This window comes from Gobius niger (genome assembly GCF_951799975.1).
Source record: "Gobius niger genome assembly, chromosome: 10".
NCBI lineage: Eukaryota > Metazoa > Chordata > Actinopteri > Gobiiformes > Gobiidae > Gobius > Gobius niger.
Window position 1 is genome coordinate 14,112,290 of NC_136861.1, and position 24,304 is coordinate 14,136,593.

Here is a 24,304-nt window from a genome sequence, read left to right on the forward strand (position 1 = left end):
TTTCAATAAGAATGTAAAAATAAACATGACCAAAAAAGTCAAATCTTTGTTATAGTTAGTGTAGTTTGTTATAGTCTTCAGTTTTTACTGATGTGGGATTTTTGTGGAGAGTATGAAAACTACATATTTTTGGAAACTTTACGGTACAAGCAATGAGAAAAACAATGTTTCTATTTGTCATTTGGTGAAATCGTGCAATCATACCATTTTTCCATTAGAGTAAATGGGGAGTTCTGGCCATCGCTATGGCATCTCCATGAAAAATATGACAAGGGTTTCATTGACTTTTTCGATTGGAACGTCCAAATGGAATTGTCTGCCCAATGTTGTCAATTTTCGCAACGTTTTTTATTCCCAATATAAAAATGTTTCTTAAAGGGGCTACATGCAAGCCATTGTCTACTCATTACTGCCACCTCAGGTCATATGTGTAACTGCACCTTCTATATGAAGCTCGTGCATGACGGCACTTGGGACCCGAATTAACACCTTTTTGAGTGACAGTGCAGGATTTTAGAGGCAGTTGTGGTGAGCAGGTCTGGGCTCATTCTACACATTAGGACATTGTTGGAACATGTAGGGGGAGGAAAATACTTAATTTTAACATTTTATGTATATTTTATTGTATAGTCCCTTTTAAATGTATTAATCCCTACCATGGCACCTTTTCTTTGGTTCTTTTTTGTTACATATCAGAGCAAATGGAAACATTGTTTTTCTGATGAAAAATAAAAATCCGGCAAATTTACATAGTGAACCTGTATGTTCACTATTCACTTTAAAGCCTGCTTTAGTGACCAAGTCCTAATTTTCACCTGATCCATGCTACTTTTGCCATGATTAAGTCCTGATTCAGAACTGGTTTAGTCCTGTTTATAAACCAACAAGTGCTTTTATTGTCTTTAGGGATGAGATATACGGCTCTTTACTGTGAGCCGAGTCTTTGGGATCCATTCATTTTAAAGAGCCTGGCTCATTTTAATGTACAATTTTAATAACGCCAGCCAGACAACTCACAATATCTAAGATGTAATCAATAAAAGGCACACATTAACATTTAAATCATCTAAAATTACAAAGGAACTGATTTTTCGCTCTGAAAAAACGTGTTAGTGAATATAATCTTGCGCCACAACTAATAAAAAGAGGCTGTAACTGTCTACAAAAAAAAGAAAATTATTTTTCGTGGATTAAGCTTTGACATTTAGTATGAGAAAGCTTTCACTTGCTCCACTGGGCTTATTCTTGTGTTCACATTCAGGGTAAAATTGACTGGGAAAAAAAACAACAAAAAAAAATTAAGAACCAGTTCAAACAGTTGACCACAAAGAGCCGTTCAAAAGAGCCGGTCGATTTAAAGCTTTATTATAAGGCCATACTTTTGTGTAAATCATATTAAATCATATTTGTCCTTATTTAACCTTGATTGAGACTTGGTTAAGTCCAGGTTTAGTTTATCCCTTGTTTATCCCTGCGAGACCTCATATAAATAACCCCGCTTAGTGCTACAAGTTGTAAACAGTTTGCAAAATCACTGACCTATGGCTTGTTATAAAGCAGCAAGTGTTCACCAAACCGGGACAGACGCGTACATCTGTGCTTTCTCACCCCCCTCCTCTCCTCCTCACCCCACCCGGCTGCCCCGCCAGGCTTTGTGCTGTCCCGGGAGCACCCTCGGGACCTGACCCAGTCCACTCCTCTGGGACCCCCGGCTCACACAAAGTCCCTACTGTGTCTGGGCGGGTTTCTATGCAAAAGCGGCTGCTCCCTGTGGCACATATGGACCGTGCGAGACAGTTGTCAGGCCTGTTTTAATGCAGTGGTGTGAACACAAAGAGGAAGTGTGGTCAATTGTGTCGAACCTGACCTCTGTCCATGAGCTGACCCACAGGAACATGATTTATGACTCCCAAAGACGATGGTGCGAACAGGCATTGACACAGCAGGAAGTCGTATTTCTTTTATTGAGTTTAGTTAAAGGTGCATAATGCAACTTTTAATGTGAAGAAAAAAAAACTTGATATGTGTGCATGTTTGACCTTTTAGTGATTCAGTGGCGTTACGGGTGCAGCGAGGCACCTTTGCTTTCCCTCACAGTGGACTTTATGACGCTCTAGGATCAATTGTTTTGAGGGGTTCGTACCAGAAACGGTCCCGGAACCCAAAAACAATTGATCCTGGAGCATCATAGAGGTTACTGTGAGGGAAAGCAAAGATGCCACGCTGCACCCATAATGCCACTGAGTCACTAAAAGGTAAAATATGCACGAATATCAAGGTTTTATTTTCACATTAAAAGTTAAAGTGCATCTTTAAAGAAACACGGGTGTAACAAAGGAGAAGGCATACAACGTTCAATTTGTAGGGATGAGCAATTGTTTAAAGGGATTTTGTGATTTAATTTGCAGTATGTGCTTTATTCAGATCATAAAATGCATTTTTAAACCTATAGATCAGACGGCATCTCTGGAATCGCCCATATATGGTCATGTTTGAAAACAGTTAAGGGGGAAAACAATTTGGAGAAAAAATCTAAACTTTCTTTAATTATTCAAAAACTACTTTAACAAATGCTGAATTATGAATATAGTTTTCTACCCAATAAAGATACAAAGACATGGAGAGGAGCAAAGTGGTTCAACAGCCCATAAATACATAAATAACGGAGAATTCTAACCTGATGCTACATGTTAGCATTGGGCTAATGCTAACGGTTAGCTAGCGCTAGCTACAACTTCCGTTTTTTCACTTCTACTGAACAATCTGCTGTGAGAAAATATCCATATGGGCCCGATTTACACTTGACTTTATTTATGTGTGATAAATAAGTTCATATTCCACTAGAAAATGGCTAAAAAGAGTGGAAAATTGTGTTTCTCTAAAGATTCTATTTTGCCCCTCGGTGAAGCCACGCCCCCTTCTATGACAAGATGCCGTCTGCATCTATACTAAAGACATAAAAAGAGAATTTTAACACTAATCAAAATACACCCATTGCAGAACTTGTTCAGAACTTGGGTCAACAGGTTTTATCCATAATCAGACACCAAGGAGACACTGCTTATGTTGTAAACAAAGGACAACCCAAAATAACAGCAGATATGCAAATTGCAACCATTAAAACCATGATTTAAATGTGTCTCTGATTGATATTGCAACCCACAGTTTGCAATAGTGAAAATATATTGACTCTTTTAATTAAATTTAATAAAAGAAGAAAACTTTGCTCCTCCTGTCTGTAGAAAAATCCAGTCAGTAATACTACTGGTTGCAGTAAATGGCACAGAGTAGTTTTAGTAGAATGATAATGGTCATAAAAGCAAAACATTACAGTAAACCAGATCGAACAGCATTTTGTGTTTTTGATTAGCAGTGATAAGCCAAAGGTTACAACACAAACAAACTAATTAATTTTGACGTTTAAAAAACATCTATTTAGAGCTTTGTCAACCCAATGTCACAATTACACTCTGATCCTTCTCTTCAGACGCTGCGGCGCTCAACTTTTATAGTTATAAAAAGGACTTAAAACGAGCGCATAAATGTTACTTTCAATCTGCCTGGTTAATGACTATACTTAAACCAAACAATCGAATGCACTTTCACAGATGTATAAAGTTGATATAGAAATAGCAGTGGACCGGCCATTTATTGCTTTTGCTTGAATCTAGCAGCTAAAGTGACAGAGCAGGAGCAGTGGAGAAGTGGAGATATATCTGTGGTCAAAGGCATTTAGTCAAAGGCGTTGAGTAAAAAAAAAAAAAGAACAGGGTTATGGTGCTGAATAGGGCTTATTATAAAGTAACTTGTGGATGGTTGTGTGGGGTCTGTGCTAGCGATGAATTAATTTGACTCATTCTTACAACAGTGAATTGGGTAATTCGTGATGCGTTTTCCGATACAGAGTTCACGATACAACACATATCGTGGTTCAAGGGCATCGCGGTAGAATGTTTATAACACAAGATATATTTCGAATTCTAAGAAAAAATATCTTATAGGTGCACAAAATGGAGGTTATTGGAGTAGTCAGAGTGCATGTTGTGATACTTTCTGAATAGAGAGTATCTGAAATGATACAGGTGGCTTAATGGGATACGCGTATTATCATGTACTCCGTATTGATACGATAAAGTGGGAGGAAAAAGTGAGTACACCCTTTGGAATTTCGTACATTTCTGCATAAATAGCTCATAGAATGTGGTCTGCTTAAACTATTACCACCCAAACATTTACATTTATCATATTTTTATTGGCCATAACATGTAAACATTCACGGGACAGCCTGGAATAAGTAAGTACACCGCCTGAAGCTCGCTGAACTGCAGCAGTTTGGAAGAGGTTGTGTCCCTTCCAAACTTGACCAAGAGCACTTGGATGCTCCACAAACCTACTGGCAAAATATGCTATGGACTGATTAAACCAAAGTTGAACAGTTTGGGAGGAACACACGTCGTCATTTGTGGAGGGAACAGCATCAACAACTACATCAACATCAAAACCCTATCCCCACTGTGAAGTCTGGGGCTGGGAGAATCATGGTGTGGGGCTGTTTTGTTGCCTCAGGGCCTGGACAACTTGCTATCATCAATATAAAAATGTATTCACAGGTTCATCCAGATATTTTGGTGAGATGAGAGACATTCACAACAGCGTGGAACAAGTGAGTGAACCCCTGTATTAAATAGCTGGGTTTTGACAGCAATAACTTCATGCAAACGTTTCCTATAGTTCAGGATGTATCTTGGACCATTCCTCTTTACAAAACTGCTGCAGTTCAGCCAGATTCAGGGGGTGTACTCACTTATGCCTCCCTGTCCTTGCCTGGCCTGCCAAACTACATGCTTTTTCATAGATATTTCAAAGACATATAGTCTGGGAGTAAGCATGATCTCAACGATTTCCCGGTGGGCGTGACTGACAGACGACATCAACCCATTAGAGCAACACTGGATACGTCGCATTAACAAGCGGCAGGAAAACTTCCAAAAACTTCCTTTTTTACGAGGAACGCTTCCAGTGCTGTTTCTTGCTCCTGTTTTATGACCAATTCAGGCAGAAATGTAAGAAATTCCAAACAATGTACTCACTTTTTGTTTAATGACTTAAAATAATGTTTATGTATGGAATAGATCATTTCCAAGTGAGGACTGTGCTGCCCAATTGGCCTGGAGCGCTCTCTGCAGGCAGCGGTGAAACCATAAATCAGCCAAACAGAAAATACAAGGATTCATTTTTAGTCAAAGGCACACAGCAGTGGACGAATGCGCTCAGCAGAAACGCTCAGAAGGGGTCCACTCCAGTCATGTTTTGCCAGCTTTGAAAATGTAGAGGACAGTTCTGGGCTCTATCTATTATGCAATACAGTGAAGGGCGTCGAAAACACATCGATTTCTGTCACTCGATGAATCAAAACTAAAACAGTTCCAGTATATCGTAATTAGTGATGCACGATAATGCCAATTTGAACCGATAACCGATAACCGATAATTCCGCATGTCCCGATACCGATAACCGATAATGACACCGATAATTATGTATATATATTTGCACTTTATTTTGTGACAAGAACTCGCTGTAACAGTTCACAGTTCTCCCCAAAATGTATTAACTCTACCAAGCAATATACAAGTGTATAAATATAAATCAAATAATGAGTTTTACTTTGGGTTTGGGTCTCCACCTTTTTCTAAAGCTCTGTTTTTTTTACAGTTCCATCATGAGCAGGTCTTACTCTGCTCATCTGTGTCACATCTTATTTAAAAAAAAAAAAATAATAATAATATTACTACTACTGCTTAATTCCTAGTATTTTTCTTTTTGTTGACATCATACTAATGAATTCTTATTTACAATGCTGGAATATAATCCTGCATTGGGCTCATTTATGCATTTGTGCCTCGTGTGGTAAAAAAAAAAAAAAAAACCCATAGCTGCGTGGCTCATTTCATCAATGTAAAACTCCTCTCGTTCATAGCGCTTTAATCGCGGGGCTGTCGTGTTTATTTCATCAGAAATGCTAAGATAATACATGGGTGTTCAGGCCCCGCTGTGTTCCAGTAATGCTCACTTACGTGAGCGGGTCCGCGGTTCGCATTTCCTCGTCTTTTTCTCATTTTGTTGCGGTGCTAATGTTGAAGTTACTTCGATGTAAAAAGTCGAAAAACTCTTCCTTCCCGGAGAGCGCCTGCACAGCGCTGTTTCGCTGGAATACTCGTCGCATTTTTCTGCTAAAACCGTGCACAAGTCGGCCGTGGAGAGCGTGTATCTGCTGCTGTAAATGTGCTGTCCTGAGTCTGCAGCAGCTCCGGGCTGCAGGACGGGCGGGGCGGCGCCGCCGAGAGAAAGGCAGCGAGCTGGAGCCGCAGATTCAATGTAATTTGAGCTTATAATTATCGGGCCTAATTATCGGCCGAATTTTTTTTTATCGGCTTTATCGGGGATGGCGCCAAAATGCCGATAAATGCCGATAATTATCGGCGGCCGATATTATCGTGCATCCCTAATCGTAATATGCACTTTTGCTTCATGTTTACTTTACTAAAAACATCATTAATATTTCACAAGAATCGTCTCCTTTACATCATCCCTTAAGGGCCTCCCAGAAGTGCATGTATTATCATTCATGGGTGACTGGACATGTAGGCTACTCGGAACACTATATGCATTATCTGCAACATAACAACGAAAGTAGTCAGAGGTAGTGCAGGTGCTCGGATAGTTTTCATGCCCATATATTCATCCCTAAGTGCAAGTAATCATTGAAGATGTTTAGAAACAGAAATGAAATCTGGATGAGTTTATTAGTTTATTAGCTAAAATAGAGGTTATGTGGTTATGTGAGGTTATGTGAACACTTTCTGAAGCCACTATGCATGCACGTATATGAGCAGAGTCTGTCTCATAGGAGAGCATGGGACTGAGATAATTACAGGCTGTGTGCTCCTGTCAGATCCACTGCCTCTCACTGCGCTGATGCCCACTCCCTGAGCCTGTGTCTGGGTGACCTCAACACAGCCACCCAGCTTGGACTAATGGGCCATCAGAAAAACGAAGCACAGAAGGAGAAGAGTGACAACGAGACGAGGAAAAAACTGAGCGATGGATTCAATCAGGACGAGGTTGGCCAGTGTGTTTTTATAATGGCTGTTGTGAAAGTTTTGAGATGGACCAAGAGGGTGTAGAACAACGAAAAGGCTGGAAACAGTAGTGGATCAGTGGATCTCTTACTGCAAAATGTAATCAGCAATGGTTTATAGAAGTTTCTTTGGCTCCAATTTTTGATATTTGGCTTAATTTCACACAAAAAAACGACGCTATGTTGTCTTGAAATGATCTCCCGACCCCCACCTCTGTGTCCTTCACTTCGAGAACCTCTGGTCAAGCTCCAGGGCCCAATTTTTTTCTCCCACTTTCAAACTGTGTCAGAGGGAGAAAGTTACATTTCGAACAGTCCAAACTCATTTCTAACTTTTTTAATGTATTTCAAACATCCCGATTCTTCACAGGGATGAGTTTATCAACCCATTTGACAACTTTGAGGGAGCAAAGTGGAGCAGTACCGTCATGTAATGCTAACAACAGTTATCTGGTGCACCAACAGTTCGCAATAATATTATACAAGTACAAAATGGCTGCTTTACCAGCAGAACAGAACCCAAAGACATAAACAGGATGAATCACCATTGAAAGCTTCTATTTTAGGTGTTCTTATAACCTTAGAGGTGACGCATTCTACAGACAAAATCATCCACCGGGGACGACTGGCCATGGTCTTGAGAAGCAGAAATAGGTAATTCTTTGTCAATAATGTAGCATTTTAATTTTATTTTCATGACAATTGTAAAACATACCGTATTTACCCAGGCGAGCTAAAGACCTCAGAATCATGAACAATACAAGGTTTCGAACAGGACTAAACCAGTTTGTGATCAGGACCGGAATAAAACACACACAAATGTTTCTAAGCCAACGCTAAAACTTGTTAAAAACCAAACTGAGTAACATATCATCTAATAATTGGACTAAAAGTAAAGGGGTGTTTTTTAAAAATGCACCTTAACTGTGAGCAGGCTGGCCTCTTCTCACATGTGAGCCATACAGATGTTTGGAGTTGGAGCATCACCATCTGGTCTCCATGGTGATACTGTGCTCTGCATTATGGTAAATGGTCTCAACTTATATAGCGCTTTTCCACCTACATTAGGCAGACTCTCATTCATACACCAATGCACGCAGACACTGGGTAAACATGTGGCTTAAACACATTAGCTCCTCTTCTAAACAGCATTGTACTTGATCATTCTGCAGTGTGGTTTTACACTTGAATAAAATAAAGTAAAATAAAAATGTGTACACACTTGACAAGAGGTTTAATTCTATTCTTGGAAAAGTACTCCATGCCCAAAACCAGTAAACCTCAGGTGGAGCATTCCTTACTTTTCAATGGGTTTTTTATGAGGATATAAACTGACCCTGACAGATGCGCCGCCATTAGATCTCCGTCTTGTTGACCTGGTCTGAAAATTATGCTTCGTAAAGTGCAGAGCTCCAGGGACGGAGGCACAGCTGCTCGCATCCTCACAAAACAGGCACGACTTGGTCCCAAAATGTCACCGCATGCTGCCCACTCAGAGGTCAGCCTGAGACGGACAGCACTGTGAACCATGGCACTGAGTTTTAAAAGACTTATTAGAAGTTTGGTCTCGGAGGGAAACTCTGGAAATGTCTTGGGTAATGTCTGCAATGTTAACACAAAAAAGCTCTTGCAGACGAGGTAGGCACTGAACGCTTTTTTAAGTAACTTTGGCCACTTTTAGACCTTAGATTTCACTATGTTTTAAAGTTACTTTGGCAGCCGAATGTCCAACAATAACCCACCGAGCAGATGTGGTAAAAGACGTAGGTCATCATCGCCAAGAGGAATGAATGAATAAATAGACAACAAACGCCCAACAGCTCTTATGCTAAATATTGTTTGATTCATGCATAAAGTTATGGAAACAGAAACTATATTGGGCTTGATAAACGCAGGTTGTAGACTACCTTGCCGCTGACGGGGGAGGGCGCTCTGAAATCTTCAGCTCCAGACTTAAAGCAGAACTAAGTAACTCATGCCCCTAGAGGCCATCAGCGCCACTGCACGTGTCATAGCACGTTGCGTTATTTTACTCATTAATTGTCCGTGAATACTTGTCAGTAATTGTCAGTAAATACTCCGCTGACAGAAAAGACAAAGGGAGAGAGGGATATTGTACATCCAATTACACTATGGAGTTCATTTTTTTCAGTCAAATTTGGCGCTAGCCCACAGTTAGCTTTGCCCGTTAGCCTGTTAGCTTCTTCTTCGTGATTCTATTAGTGCGTATTGCGCCTCCGACCCGGTGCAGGGAAAGTTGCAAGGGTGGTTTTCTGGCCAGAGACACCAGGGGGAGATGAAAGACCCACCAATAATCCCATTAACACTTGTATTACTCCAAGGGGGACTACGAAAAGGATTTATTAAGGTAAACAAGTTACTTAGTTCTTCTTTGGGGGGGGGTTGAACGGGGGCCGTACATGGGCTGGACAGACACTCACGGAAAATTACAATATGTGGTGTGGTGTTAGTGGTCCATCCCGAGCTTTTTCCTCCTACAGACTGTCCCAGACTTTAACGTTTTCTGTGGAGCGGAGGTGGCGGGGTAGACATACTGGAGTTTTGATCACGTTTCTGTCATGTGGAGATTTGCCCCGCACTCTTCAATACCAGCACCAGAGGCAAGCCAATTTTCTAAGCCACGCCCCCATTACTCTGGACATGCAAGCAGTGGCGCAGCATTTGTTTACATGCAAGATGTGACCCTCGTCTGCACTAATGCTGTTGTTGCGCCACGTGGAGATCGGGCCCATTATGTTCTAGCTTTCAATTAATGAAATGGGACAAAAGGTCAAACAAGAACGCTTTTCGAATGGAGCTTACAGAGTATCGGCCAGAGTAACTCCTTATTTGAAAGCGAAGACCGAGAAACACTTATGTTAGCAGATCTTTTTCCTCACGTTGTTGCCATGTCACTTTTTTCATCTCATTTTTGTCACTTTTTGGTTGCTTTTTTTGTGGGGGGTTTTTGTCATGTTTTTGCCTCATTTTCATCACTTTTTTGTCACATTTTTGTTGCTCCTTTGTGGCTTTTTTGTTGCATTTTCATCCTCTTTTTTCTTTTCATTTTTGTCGCTATTTTGACACTTTTTTTAAAGAAGCTTTTAGATTCGGCTAAAGTCAAACTGGAGACGTGCTTGGTTCAGGTGGGAGTTTAGAGGTTAAGCTGTATTTACTTTACAAGTCACCAAAAAGTGGGCACAAAACTACTTTTAAGAGCATATTTTCTTTAAACAGAGAAAATAGCAACCTACAGATGCATCAATATAAACTACTTAACCAAAATAAAGCATAAATAGACACAAAAAGATAATCAAGTGGTGCTTAAATAAATATTGACTGCAATTACACAGTGAATCGATGCCTTTGCTTTTGTTTGGCCCAAGCAGCCAATAATTGTGCTGTATTTTAATCTTCTGTTTTTTGTTTTTTTTTGTACCCAGAGTGAAGTGAACAGCCGTCCCTTCAGCCCGCGGTGTGTCAACAAACACAAGGCGGTTATGGCCCTGGGCTGCGTCGTACAAAGACAGTTTTTAAGTTTGGAGTTCGGAGCGCAGTGCATACATCGAGGCTTGTAAACAAGAGTAAAAGGGATGTCTTCACCTCCCTTAAGGACGGCGACAGAAATAAACAGAGAGGTGTATTTACAGAGTGTGGGCCGGAGTTTGCTTTTCCAACAGATTCCCACAAAATGAGAGCGAGAGGATAATGTCAATACCGGTGTTAAATAATTAAACTGACTGTGTTTTTAACATGTGGCCTAATCTGGCACAAGCAGTGTAACACTAACAGGTTTGTGGCTTTAAATTAGGAAGCAAAACTTAGAGACAAAACCGTTCGGGATTGTCATGTCGCAAAGCATTATAGGATTCACAGCAGACGTTTCCCATACTATTATTGTTCACATTAGCCTCTTAACCCTCGCCTTTACCTAAATCTAAAAGCTTCTTGAAAAGAGTGTTAGAATAGTGACAAAAACAAGACAAAAACAATGATGAAAATGCAACAAATGTGACAACAAAGTGACAAAAGGAGACAAAAACGTGATGAAAAAGCAATGAAAATGAGTGACAAAAATGCGATGAAAAAGTGACGCGAGGAAAAATACCCATTTAGATGAGTTTTGTTGGTCTTAACTTTGAAATAAGGCCTATAAACTTTTAGATTTGAGTAAAACTTAAGTGGAGAAAATGGACTTGTACATGTTCCAGCCATGTCCTAATGTGTAAAATGAGCCCTGACCTGTTCACCACAACTGCCTCTAAAATGAATAGATTTATATAGAACCTGCAGTAACATGTAAGACCTGAGGTGGCAGTAGTGAGTCAAAAAATGACCAAGGTGCATCTAGTCTCATTAAGAGGTTAAAACATTTGGATATTTGGCTATTGGAGTTGTTCTAAAGCTCTTCTCTTTAATACTGTTTTTAAACAATGTTAGTCTGTGGACAACGTTTGCTCGTACCCACAAACATGACCGATCTCCACGGTAACAGTGAATTTATAACATCCATCCTCTCTTACAGCAGTTGCAACATGTACAAGGGGAAACGTGCATGGACAGTTAGTTAATAGTAGAAATAGCGGTCGCAATGTGTTACATTTTTTTACCATATTTATTTTTACAATGTGTCCTCCCTCAGTAGATCGACTATGCAGTGGTTTGTGGAAAAAAAGCATTTTTATCTTTTTATCTTTATTTTATATGGGAGCGTGCAGGCATTACCTTGACCATGACTCTGAAAAGTGACCATGAAAGTTGTGAAACATGTTTATAAACTTATCTCAGTGAAGATTTGGGATATTTGGAGTTTAAGTCTCCAAAAGGTATTAGGTATTTATAGCAGTTTAAAGCTGGAGAATCATTTAACAAAGTAACACCACTAATGAGCTCAGTGACAGCCGTAACACGAGAAAATGAGTTGTAGCAGTAGCAACAGTCATAGTAGCCAGTGTTAATTTCGTCGACTAAAATATTTAGTCTTAATTTTAGTCAAAGTGTTATTTTTGACGACTAAAATTGGACTAAAACTAAATTAAAAGTTTCTCATGAGACTAAAACTATGACTAAAATGTCCAGATATTTTAGTCGACTAAAATAAGACTAAATAAAAATGAAAGGGCGAGACTAAAATCATCCAAACTTCTATTGACAGTCTGAAAGAGCCTCATATCATGTAAATCCTCTGCCAAAGGATCAGCTCTGAGCTTTGTTCATGTGGAGCAGCTCCATGAAGCAGAGAAACAAGATTAAATATGATTATAATGAATATTATCAATGCAAAGTCGACTAAATTTGTCTTAAATTTAGTCGACTAAAACTAGACTAAAATTGAAGATATTTTTTTGACTAAAACTAGACTAAAATCGAACTACATTTTCGTCAAAAGACCAAGACTAAAACTAAATTAAAATATGTTGTCAAAATTAACACTGATAGTAGCAATGATGTGGGTAGAAGTATTATTAGCGGTGATATTCAAAGTAGTTGTATCTGGACTGCAGTTGCCTGTTCCCCATCCTCAGAGTGCAGAGTGCAGTGGGGCTCTATTGACTTAACTCTTGCTCTGCTCACTCACTTCTCCATTAAAGATTAATCAAGCGTTACGTGTGAAATATCCCAGAGCCCGGCGGACAGTGAAGGCAGCGTGTTTCTACAGGCTTTGGGATGCTCCACTCGCTCCGCTGTGAACTCAGTGTAAAGAATTACACGCACGGAGCACCAGGAATGTAAAGACAGGGGGTATTCCTGGGAGCACTGGAGTGACTAAGCTGGGTTAGCTTCAGACCAGGGTTAAAACCCCAGAGCCAGATGTGGAAGAGCTAACTGTGTTCTCAATGTGTAGAATGGCTTTCACCGCAGGATGAAGATACGCTTCTTCCACGGTTTTGCAAAAATATCCAAAAAATATATTAAATTTACAATGAAATATGTATTCAGGCCCTACACACCCAACTCCTGACGTTGACAGCATATCTCTTCCATTTCAGTCTGGACCTTCACTAGAGCCCACACAGCTCATCTTTGCCAAATTACACAGATTGGAACAAAGCTGAAACACCTAACACAGCTAATATCCAACCAAAATGAGGCAACAGCGAAGGAGGCCCCTGGAAAGTGGTGCAAGTGTCTAATGGTGAGTATGTTTATACCCCATGCGTAGATGGAACAAAGTTACAGAAGGATACACATCACTGCACCATTTTACTGCGGCTCCTCTGTAGTTCTTACCTTTATTTAAAGACAATTTCATCAGTGTTTCTGTCCTCATTTAGGTTAGCCTTTGTTCAGATCTACTCTAATCCAATTTTACATCTGGTTTAGCTCTTTAGTCTTTGGTCCTGGTATAATTGCATTGGTTTAGTCCTGGTGGTACTTGGAGAGACACTTTTCTTTTTAGGCGGCGTGACAAGTTTGAGAATCAGTAGTTAAAGCAGTACTAAGTAACTTGCGCCCCTAGAGGCCATAAGCGCCACTGCAGGTGCTGTAGCATGTTGCGTTTTTTTACTCATAATTGTCCGTGAGAGTAAATACTACGCTGACAGAACAGACAAAGTGAGAGAGGGATATTGTACATCCAATTACACAATGGAGATATTTTTTTTCACCAAACTTGGCTGTAAATAATGTTTAAAGTGGCGCTAGCCCGCAGTTAGCTAAGCTCGTCTTCTTCGTGATTCCATTAGTGTCTATTGGTGATTCCGACCTGGTGGCGGTCAAGTTGCAAGCGTGGTTTTCTGGCCAGAGACACCGGGGGATGAAAGACCCCCCAATCATCCCATGAACACTTGTATTACCCCCAGAGGGACTACGAAAGGATTTATTATAAATAAACAAGTTACTTAGTATTGCTTTAAGTAGGTCAGTAGGAAGATACTTTATTGTCCAATACAAGGATCTGAAATTGTTTTGCAAAGTTCAGCAGCTCCGATATCTACACATACAAGACATTTTTGGAGTAAACTTAAAGTGAATGTTTGTTGGAGGCTCTTGGCGCTACTTCTGCTTCTGACTGGATGAGACACAGGCAGATATTTATGAAATTTTCAATGGACAAAACACTACAGACCCTTAACCCAGAACTTTAGAAACAAAGTAGGTTTATATAAAAAACTACTCAATTTTCATGTAATTTTTGCTCCATTTGAATCTGTGTTTACTAGGAAACGATTAATCGATTACTAAAATAGTTGTCGACTATTTCAATAATCGATTAGTTGTTTCAGCCCTTTGCTTACTTAAAGGGGCTAGATGCAAGTTAGCCATTTTATACTCACTACTGCCACCTCAGGTCATACGTGTAACTGCACCTTCAATATTAAGCTCGTGCATGACGGCAATTCGGACCCAAATTAACACCTTTCTGAGTGACAGTGCAGGATTTTAGAGGCAGTTGTGGTGAATCGGTCTGGGCTCATTCTACACATTAGGACATGGCTGGAACATGTAGGGGGAGGAAAATACATAATCTTTTATTTTTAATTTAATTTTTAAACTCTGTACAGTCCCTTTAACTGTATCCATAAAAAGGTTGACCACACATTCATGTAAAAAGCACAACTTCAAGCGTTTCTAACGACAACACAAGTGTTTTTTTAGCCTCAAAATCAATCTCCCCTCTCGCGGTGAAAACATGCGACAGCTTTGACGAGAGGAATGGTCCACAAAAGCCTTGAAGCAAAGCAGCAGAAAAACGCTTTCCAAATCCCATGTGGGCTCCAGTCACACGTCTGGGCCCCTTTACAAAAAAAATGCAATGTTTTCAAAGATTTTTTTTTTTTTTTCAAGCTGAGTTTGCCGTGCAGCCGCAGCCAGTCCGTAAACCTGTGTGTATTTGTTGTGGTGCACATGCAGAGCCAGGGAGGGTCCGCTCAAGCAAAAACAGCCCAAAACACAGCAAGCCAATGTGCTTCATGTTCTCAGCGGACAGCGGCTTTGTGTTTGAAGAAATATCAAATATACAGAGAGGAGGAACAGAAAAATACTCAACTAGATTTCACAGCCATGGGTTGATCAGAGAGAATGAAACACAGAAGTAAAATGCACCAAGCTACTGTTTAGCTCGTAAAAGGAAAAGTATAAGGGCACAATGCTGTTGTATCTTCAAGCAAGACAAAGTAAAAACCATAACTACTATTACTGTGTAACATTTACTGCCACAAACATTCACACAAAATGCACCCGCAAAAGGACATCCTCCGGGTAATATCAGGATTTTGGACCTTAACAACAGAGAGAAAAGTGAAGAACGGTCGAGTGGTGAAGCACACAGGGGTTTACAAAGAGCTCCCTCCTCTCACCAGCTGTTCCACAGATCATCGCTTTTTCTGGACAAACAACCGTCCGGCCCAAGCCGCGCTCAGCAGTAGGACCAACAGGGTATCTCCTCCGGGAGGGGACTGTGTACAAACAAGGAGCTCTTCATGCAAAAGCCGCCTGGGATCCGTCTGAACATGCATGTTTGTAAAGAGCTTATGCCTCTTGTGCGTTTAATGATCTGCAGGTTCTGAGTAATGACTTATATATTCATAGTTTGGCTGTGGGTGCGACTTGTACTCAAGTGCGATATATATGAAAATATATAATTTCACATGTTTGGTATTTTCACAGTCACACTGACCGCTGCTAGAGGGCGCTCTCAGCTCATGTACCTGTATCTGCTACACCTGTACCATTGAAGATTTAAAAAACGGGCGAGCAGAAAGAAAGTTTGGTGTTAGCGAGAAACTGCGAAACGCGAAGGTTACTCTTACTGCTATGAAGAAAACAAAATAAGCTAATCACAGGCTAAATAGATATTTCACAGACAAGTAGCCAGACTTCATGTCTTTGAAATATCTATTAAAAAGCAAGCATGATCTCAACGATAGATCCCGGTGGGTGTGATTGACAGACAGCATCAACCAATTAGAGCAACGCTGGATACATCACAGTAGCAAGCAGCAGGAAGCTTTTTCAAAAATATCCCTCCAAACCCTCCAAACGCTGTTTCTTGCTCCGGTTATAGGGATTTTATATTTATTTTCCAGCCGCCCAGACGGTTCTTCTTTTGAACAGAAAGGAGGAGTTTCTGTCAGGCCAGGCAAAAAAGCTAGATGGCCACAGCCAGAGGAACGAGTTTTCAAGTGGGTGCTTGAACAAAGTGCTGCCGGGAGAGGCTTGTCAACGCTACAGTTACGCGTCCATGCTGCCCAGGTAGTTTCCAAGGCTGGTGCGACTTATAGTCCAGAAAATACGATGCTCCAAATATATTGATCAGTTTTCTACAATGGCAAATGGCTGAGGGGCTAGCACTCGCCCTGTGCCTGGGTAGGTTTCCTTCACTGGACAAAAAATCAATAATTAGATTAGTATAAATGTGTCTTTGAATTTGAGTTGTTTCGACTTGTTATGATGGGGCGACAGTGGTGCAGATGGTAGAGGGGGTCGTCTCATGATCGGAAGGTCGGGGGTTCGAATCCCACCTCCTGAAAGTGCACACTGTCGTTGTGTCCTTGGGCAAGACACTTCACCCACATTGCCCCAGTGTCTGTGTACAGTGTCTGTGAGTGCCTAATGTTGGTGGAAAAGCGCTATATAAGTTGAGACCATTTAGCATGTAACTGGACATTTGACCCAGATTATTTCACTTGTTCTGAGATGTGTCTGACTCGTTTCAATACATCTTGTATTTCAGAATAATTTCTTTGCCAATGGGGTAAGAAAATTGCTCTTGTCCAATTACAGTTATACTTTCTTAGTTCAAGCAAGAAGACCTTAAAACTGGTCTGAAAAACAAGCAGTATTCTTGGTCCGATCAGGAAAAACGTCTAAATAAAAGAAACTTCTCCAAATAAAACAAAGTCGTTTAAACCCATGCTTGATAATCACTTTTTGTAGTCCTTGTGCTCTATAGTTTACCTCATCAACCCAGCCAACACTGGTAACAACAGGTAATCTTGCACAATAGCAAGATATGGATCCCCACTTTGGCAGCCCACCGACACTTCGCCCTGAGGCTCTGGTTAAAGGATGTGTCAAATACAGAGACAGTGACAAACGATATCGCATTTATCTCCATTATTGCTAACCCTATGCTTCTTCAACTGAGATGATAAAAAGATATAAAGTCCTCGAACCGCATAAAAAATACAACAAGTCTAAATCTTGAATGGACACCCCAGCGTGTCGAAGACTTCTCATGTGAATCAGTTTAAAAGTAACTGCGGACTAACAGCAAACGTGACCCAAATAAACTTTGTAGGGAAAACTTTGGGGAAGCCCAGCGCTGCAATCACTTTGACACTCGCATATTTCCACGCGGTGATGGTCTGGGGGCGAGGCTGAAGGCAGTCGTTCCCATGCGCTGCTTCTATATCAGGAGAACAGGAGGGGGGCCCAGCGCAAACCCAGACTGACTGACGACCGATCGGCCCTAAGAGCTTCAGCAGATAATCAGTATTGACCCTCATTGACTTCTGACTATTTAACAGCACAGAGTGGTCTTTAAAGCCAATTAGGGCGAGTATTTACATGAAACAACCGGACGCTGCAATCAGCCTCCTATAGTCTATTCTGCATAGGTTTTGGGGTCAACTTGAAAGGGAAAGCGCTCGACTCTAGCTCCAGTAATCTATGTTGTCTTTTCAATCAACACAACATTCAATAGCCACACAGTTAATCACAACAAAATAGAAATCGCATATTCATTTTAGGCGGGACAAATTACATATGCATGAGGCGCTGCAATAACTTCGAAAAACAGGTACAAACACCGTAATGAACATAAACTACTACTACAGCTAGTGCCAGGCAGGAGATTGAAGATCAGACCTGCCAAATATCGCTTTGAGCACGAACCGAAGCTCGACCACTTTCCCACAACCTTCACAGAGATAAGGAGGCAGCAGTGGCCCCTCAGGCTGAAGCGGCGGACCCCTGACTGACAGACTCAAGATGATTGACTTTTAAGCTCGAAAAAGAAACAACATGCTCGGGTTTCTCTGACTGTGCAGCCCTGAAATAACAAAAGAGCAGAAAGATGGGCTGATTAAAGCCAATTAATACAGTATATTTTAGGGAGTATTGTCTCTAAATGAATTCCAGACTGTTCTTTAGATGATTTCACATTCCTATTTATTTTCCACTGTTTGTTTATTTTGTTTATTCGCATTCTTAATATTGGAATCCCCAGTGTATTATGCCTTATTGCAGGGGCAGGCAACGTCAGGCCCGGGTGCCAAATCTGGCCCTCTAGCAAAAAACCTCTGGACCCCAGATGATTTTTAGAAATCTTATTATTATGCCAAATGGAGATTAAATACCTGTAAATAACTTTTTGCACTTGTACTTTAACAGGATTAGTTTTAGTTTGAGTTGTTTAGGCGAGATAAGATGTAGTTGGGCTTTTGACCCAGATCACTGAGGTTATTGATTAACTGTTCACTTGTTCTGGCATGTTTCTGACTTGTTTCAATACATTTAGTCTTTATTTCATGGGGTAAGAACATTGGTCATGTCCCATTGGCAGTTCTACTTTCTTATTTCAAGTGAGATTTACTTTAGAACTACAGTCTGAAATGTCCTAAAACTTGGTCAGAGCAGATAAAAAGTGAGTAAAAAAAAAGGCTCAAAACAAAACTTCCTCAATTGTCAAGTCATTTAAGCCAATGCTTGAAGACAATTACTTGTTGTAGTGTATTTCTTCTATCTCCTGTCAGAACATACCACAAGCTCTTATTTAATGTAATGTATTGGCATTTCAGAAAATGGTTCTTTACTTTGGGCTATAATGGTGAGGTTTGGCCCTTGGTGTTTTGGCCCTAAAAATCGGCCTCCACAACGCAAACTTGCCTACCCCTGCCTTATTGGTCGCGAGTCTTCCAGTTACAACATGGCAAAACATACTGTATATTGATACAATGCCAGCAGTACACATTACATAACATGTATAAATAGTGGTATAAATATGAAGTATATAGATTGTATATGGCACAAAATCAATAACATCCACAGTATAAATCCATCTGAGATCATAATACAGGCTCCTGCAACTCTTCACGTACGTTGTTCCAGAGATGAGTTCATTTAAACAAAACAAACTTGATATTGATGATATGAATGTGCTTCATCTACATTCATTCTTTGGTTTACCAGTTCAAGGCCAGTGTAGGCCTGTCACGATAACAATATTTGAAGTTCGATATATAGAGGCAGGGAAATATCGTGATAAATGATATTATGGAGGACAGCTTGATGCCACCAACTTTAAAAAATATTATTCTAAAATGTCCATTATAAAGTCTAAGAAAAACAGGTGTGTAATTCATTTAGCAGAAAATAGAGTAAAAACACCTCAACATTCGGTGGGCAGCCTTATGTTTTGGCCTACCTGAAGGAAGCCTGGCTGTGTTACGAGTAGCTGACGGAATTCCAAATGAGGCAAATTTAATTCAATCTTAGCCTTGTTTTGGTACTGGCATTGGTCTTGTTTTGACACAATTTGATTAAAAAGTGTAATTGCTTGTGATTTTCTTTGGATTTAATGGGATGCGCTTTATTGAAATAGCTTTAGCCATATTATTGTTGCCAGATAATTCAAGACTTTTATCCAGTTTTGCTCTTTTCCTTCTCATGCAGCCCTATTTCAGCCGATGTACACCCTGTTTCACATAAGGTGGAGGTAATCCAGCTCTCAGTCTTACAAAAGGAGGCCAGCGGTCGCCCCCTGGTCCTAACATGACGACATGCACAGTTTCAGCTCATGGCTCTGAATCCATCCAACCACACTGACCAGAGATGAAAGCGGAGAATGTCACCAATGCTATACTGCCGCATACCTGGCAGCCAAATCCATCCCGGAAAAAGGACAAGAATGTGCACTCAGGCTGATGTGGGCAAACCTATTATTGTCCAAACAAATACAGCCAGTCTTTTTGATGTGTGGCCAATGGGCTTTTGTGCATCTGCGACCCAGGATACAATCGCTGCCTTTGTGACATTGTAAGTAGAATATTTCCCAAAATGAAACATTCAAAAGCAACAAACCAAGCCAAGTTACATGAATTAAAATAAATGTTTGTTACGTTTTTTTTTTCTCTCTCTCCCTCAGGCTGGCGGCATGAGACAGAGACAGCTTCAACAAAGAGGGAAATTGCATGTTTTACATCAAAATGGCAATGCGGTTGTTTGTATTTCAGAGCTGCAACACAATGTCAGGCAAAAAGATGACAGAAAAAAATGAAATTGCAATGTTTTTTTTCTTGACTGCACTCAAAACTTCAATACCACGAATGAGGCAGGTATTCTGCGACAAAATAACCTAATGCTACGACTACAAGTACTACAGTATTTGACCACGAGTGGAGCTACATAGTATATTGCAAAATTGTTGTTATCGTAATATTGTTTTTAAGCTAGATCACGCTCCTCTCAGTGAACTGTGTTAGGCCACTGTGTTTACGGCTCAACAATGATCTGGACTGGGCCCCTTTGACCGGCTTTCCAGGGACAGAGCGGACAGGATCTCGATTGGACTGACGAGATCAAACTGACCAGATCAAACTGACTGAAGGACATTTACAGTGTTTCTCGTATTTTCCAGAATATTCCAAAACAAATGTCTGGCGCCCAATGTTAAGTAAACAGTTGCAACAATAAAAGGTCACACACTGCCATGTTTCCTAGGATCGCCTTCAGCTTCGATCACAGCACACATTCGCTGTGGCGTTATTTCAATAAGCTTCTGCAATGTCAAAAGATCCAGCGTTGCATTAATTTTTCACAAAGATCTTGTATTGATGATGGGAGAGTGTGACCACTGTGCAAAGCCTTCTCCAGCACATCCCAAAGATTCTCAATGGGGTTTAGATCTGGACTCTGTGGCCAATCCATGTGTGAAAACGATGTCTCGTGCTCCCTGAACCACTCTTTCACAATGTGAGCCCAATAAATCCTTGCATTGTCATCTTGGAATATGCCTGTGCCATCAGGGAAGAAGAAATCCATTACATTGTCCAAAACATTGTCAAAATCTGCTCTAAAATCATTGGAGTTAAACAAAGCGACCTATTCACCTCATTACGCCACGCCCACTTTTGACACTTTTTGCTTTGTCTCAGCACGTCCGTTGTCCAGACACTTCCGGTCGAGCGCGAAGCCCGTTCATTTAAACGGAGAACGAGGGAAAATATTCTCCGCTCAAATCTGATGTTTCGTAGATTGATTTGTGTAAAATGTCCAATGTTCATTTGCACCAACATGTCAACACAGCACCGTTTCTCTGTGCGGCCGGAAAAACGGCTTTGTTTTCGTGTAGTGACTGATTTTATGTGGACTTCTCCAGTCCCATTTTAAGACATAGGAGAAAAGGGGCGGGCACAATTAATGGCCGCGCCCATGGGAGCCTCCGGAATAAGGTGAATAGTCTCTATGGGAGGAGGAGGTGCTAAAGAAGGCTAATGTCTCTCTATGCTCTGTCCTCAAAGTTTTTTCTAATGCCTTTGGGACGTCATTTTTACGTACCTTTTTGGAACATTTTTCCAATTGTTTTGCCCCCTCACTGAACTGTTAAATCTGAATGGAGTGTGTTTACTAAGTAACATGTGCCCTATTTTTATTGTTATGAACTATTGCTCACTTGAGCCTCTACTATTGTCTGAACTGTTGGAAGTGACACACAGTGACTGTTTGTGATGTGTTTGTGCAATGTTCTGTTCTGAGGTTTACAACAAATTAATTACCCTTTGGGACCAATGAAGTTACCTGAATCTGAATCCATTGAACCTGGTCAGTCAGGATGGTCAGCTGATCTCACACATAGTGATCCACCCCGATCTTAACAGTTAGTCAAATCTGTTTTATGTTTTTCAGTCAAACTGTAATAAATCTGCATGTGTCTCGATGTGGTGCTTAAAACTGACATTTTAAAACAGCCACTGAAAGAACATTTGCGAAACAAATGAAGAAAAAAAAACACCAATAAAACCAGCTAACACCTTGATGAAACCTAAATTCACGGATTATAATATGAATCTGGCACAGTGCACTCAAATTGCATTAATAATTTTAAGTCCACACTCAGGATCACACTCAGACATCCATTTCCCCTGCAGCTTATCCTGCAGGGAGAGGAGCCTGTCCCGGCTGAGGCAGGGCTACACCCGAGTAATAAGCCTGTAATTGCTGGGCTGACGCTTTTAAAGACTGATCACTCTCACCTTTCGGCCCATGGGCGTTTTTGGGTCACTAATTTACCAAGAAATGCATGACTTGAGATGAAGACACACCTGGGAAGGCAAGAATGCAAACCAACCAGCCATATTCAAATAGGCTGTGGTATTATTTAAAAACTGAAATCGCTAGGATTTATTTGTTAAATATATAATGAGGATATTTATTTATCTCTCATAACCCCCCTCGCTCTCTCTGTGCTCCCATCCCACCACATTGTCACCTGACCCCAAGCAAGCCAGGGCATGGGAAGAGCCATCCACACATGGGACAGTAGAGAGACAAGGGGAGGTTGTGGAATGCAAACAGACATAAGCTGGCACTGCCGTCCCGAGCTAAAACAACAAGCCGGACATAGCAGCAGAAGTCAGTCTTAAAATACAGAAAAACTAACAGCAATCCATCAACAGGGGCTCGGGGTCATAGACATTCGTCAAGCGGGATGACTAGAGGAAAAAACTTTGGGAGCCAAAAGACAGACAGCGCATCCTCCCACGGTTATTGCAGAAGCTCAGGCAGGGACACACACCAGAGATCAACTTTGATTTTTTTTTTTTAAAGGCAGATTTTTGAACAGAGCGAAGCAGACAGATAGACAGGGCTCTGAAATAGTCTTACCTGACGTGTCCCACATATTGAGCTCGATGCGGTGCTTGTCTATCTCAAAACTGGCAGTGTAGTTTTCAAACACAGTGGGCACGTAGGTCTGCAAGAAAATACAGAGACTGAATAAGTGACGTAGGGTCAGTTATTGAAGGGCACAAAGGGGACCAAAACAAGATTGAATTTAGACTGAAGCGCAAAAAACAGGTCTGCCCAAAAAAATATAAGGTATTTATCAGGATTTCAACTATGAATCAGACCGAGATGTCGATGCCTGTGGTTCTTAAAGGGCTGGACCCGAAACTCTGAGACCATTTTGAATTAGTCGTTTAGTTTTTTGCCAAAAATGATGATTGTTTTGAGAGATAGTTTTATGATGCTTCAATTGACAGAATTAAGAATGTTGTATATTGCACAATGACAAATAACAATATATGTTTAATACAGAGGTACAAAGTAATTAAGAATATTTAGTCATGATGAGAAGAAATAAAAATATCAATTGGGAACTGCTGGTCTCCACTTAGTGCTAACGTTATAATAATACACGAACTATTGAGTAACTGCATCAAAACAATTAAAGTAAATAAATGAACATTTAAACCAACAACTACTGTACGCATCATCTGTGCCTGATACTTGCACCACAGTTTGAGAACCAGAATTGGATGCATAATATATAATAATATACTGTAGTAATAATGTAGCAAATTAACAAGCCTTTACAGTTTTATAGCAGTTTTGAACCAAGTGTCACACTCAAAAACTCAATTGGATCTGTACAGATTTGGAACACCTATCGCTCCACTCATGATGAACTTCAGCGCAGGTGGAAAAACGCAACATTTTGCATCGCTGTTATTAACTTACTCATCAAAACCGTAACCTTTGAGAGATTCACCGACTCATCAGTGCCTTACCTCTGGATAACAGTCCTTGGCAAAGACGTGCAGAAGCGCAGTTTTCCCACATTGCGTGTCCCCGACCACCACGATCTTACAGCGGCTAACTAAATTGTCCATGGTTAGCTCCTGCGCGCGTGCTGCGGTTGCTGTACGGTCTTGACACGGGGACCAACTGCACCCAGCATCCGACACGAGACGCGAATCAGGCGGCAGTGAACGGAACCGGAGATGCATGCGTCAAGAACCGCTCCGTAGCTGTGCGTAAAAGGTATCCAAATCACGCACCGGGCACTGATGCTCCACTCTCCACTCACTCGCGCTGACTGACTTGACTGGGTCCCGTGGCACAGGAGACACAAAGCTGTGGGAACTACCTTGATATTAGCCACGCCTCTCCAATGGGCACGCATGGAGCTCAGCAGGCAGCACCAGCGGTCACTGAGATTGT

General features: G+C 40.9%; 1 protein-coding gene across 1 annotated transcript in view; it reads right to left on the minus strand.

The window, feature by feature from the left end:
- LOC306968965 (rho-related GTP-binding protein RhoN-like) overlaps positions 1–24,304 on the minus strand; it is a 64,557-nt gene extending 40,253 nt beyond the window's left edge. The window contains 3 exon segments of the mRNA XM_079564566.1: positions 22,967–23,054; positions 23,872–24,008; positions 24,011–24,304. Coding sequence (XP_079420692.1) covers positions 22,967–23,054; positions 23,872–24,008; positions 24,011–24,266 — 481 coding nt within the window. The 5' untranslated portion in view covers positions 24,267–24,304.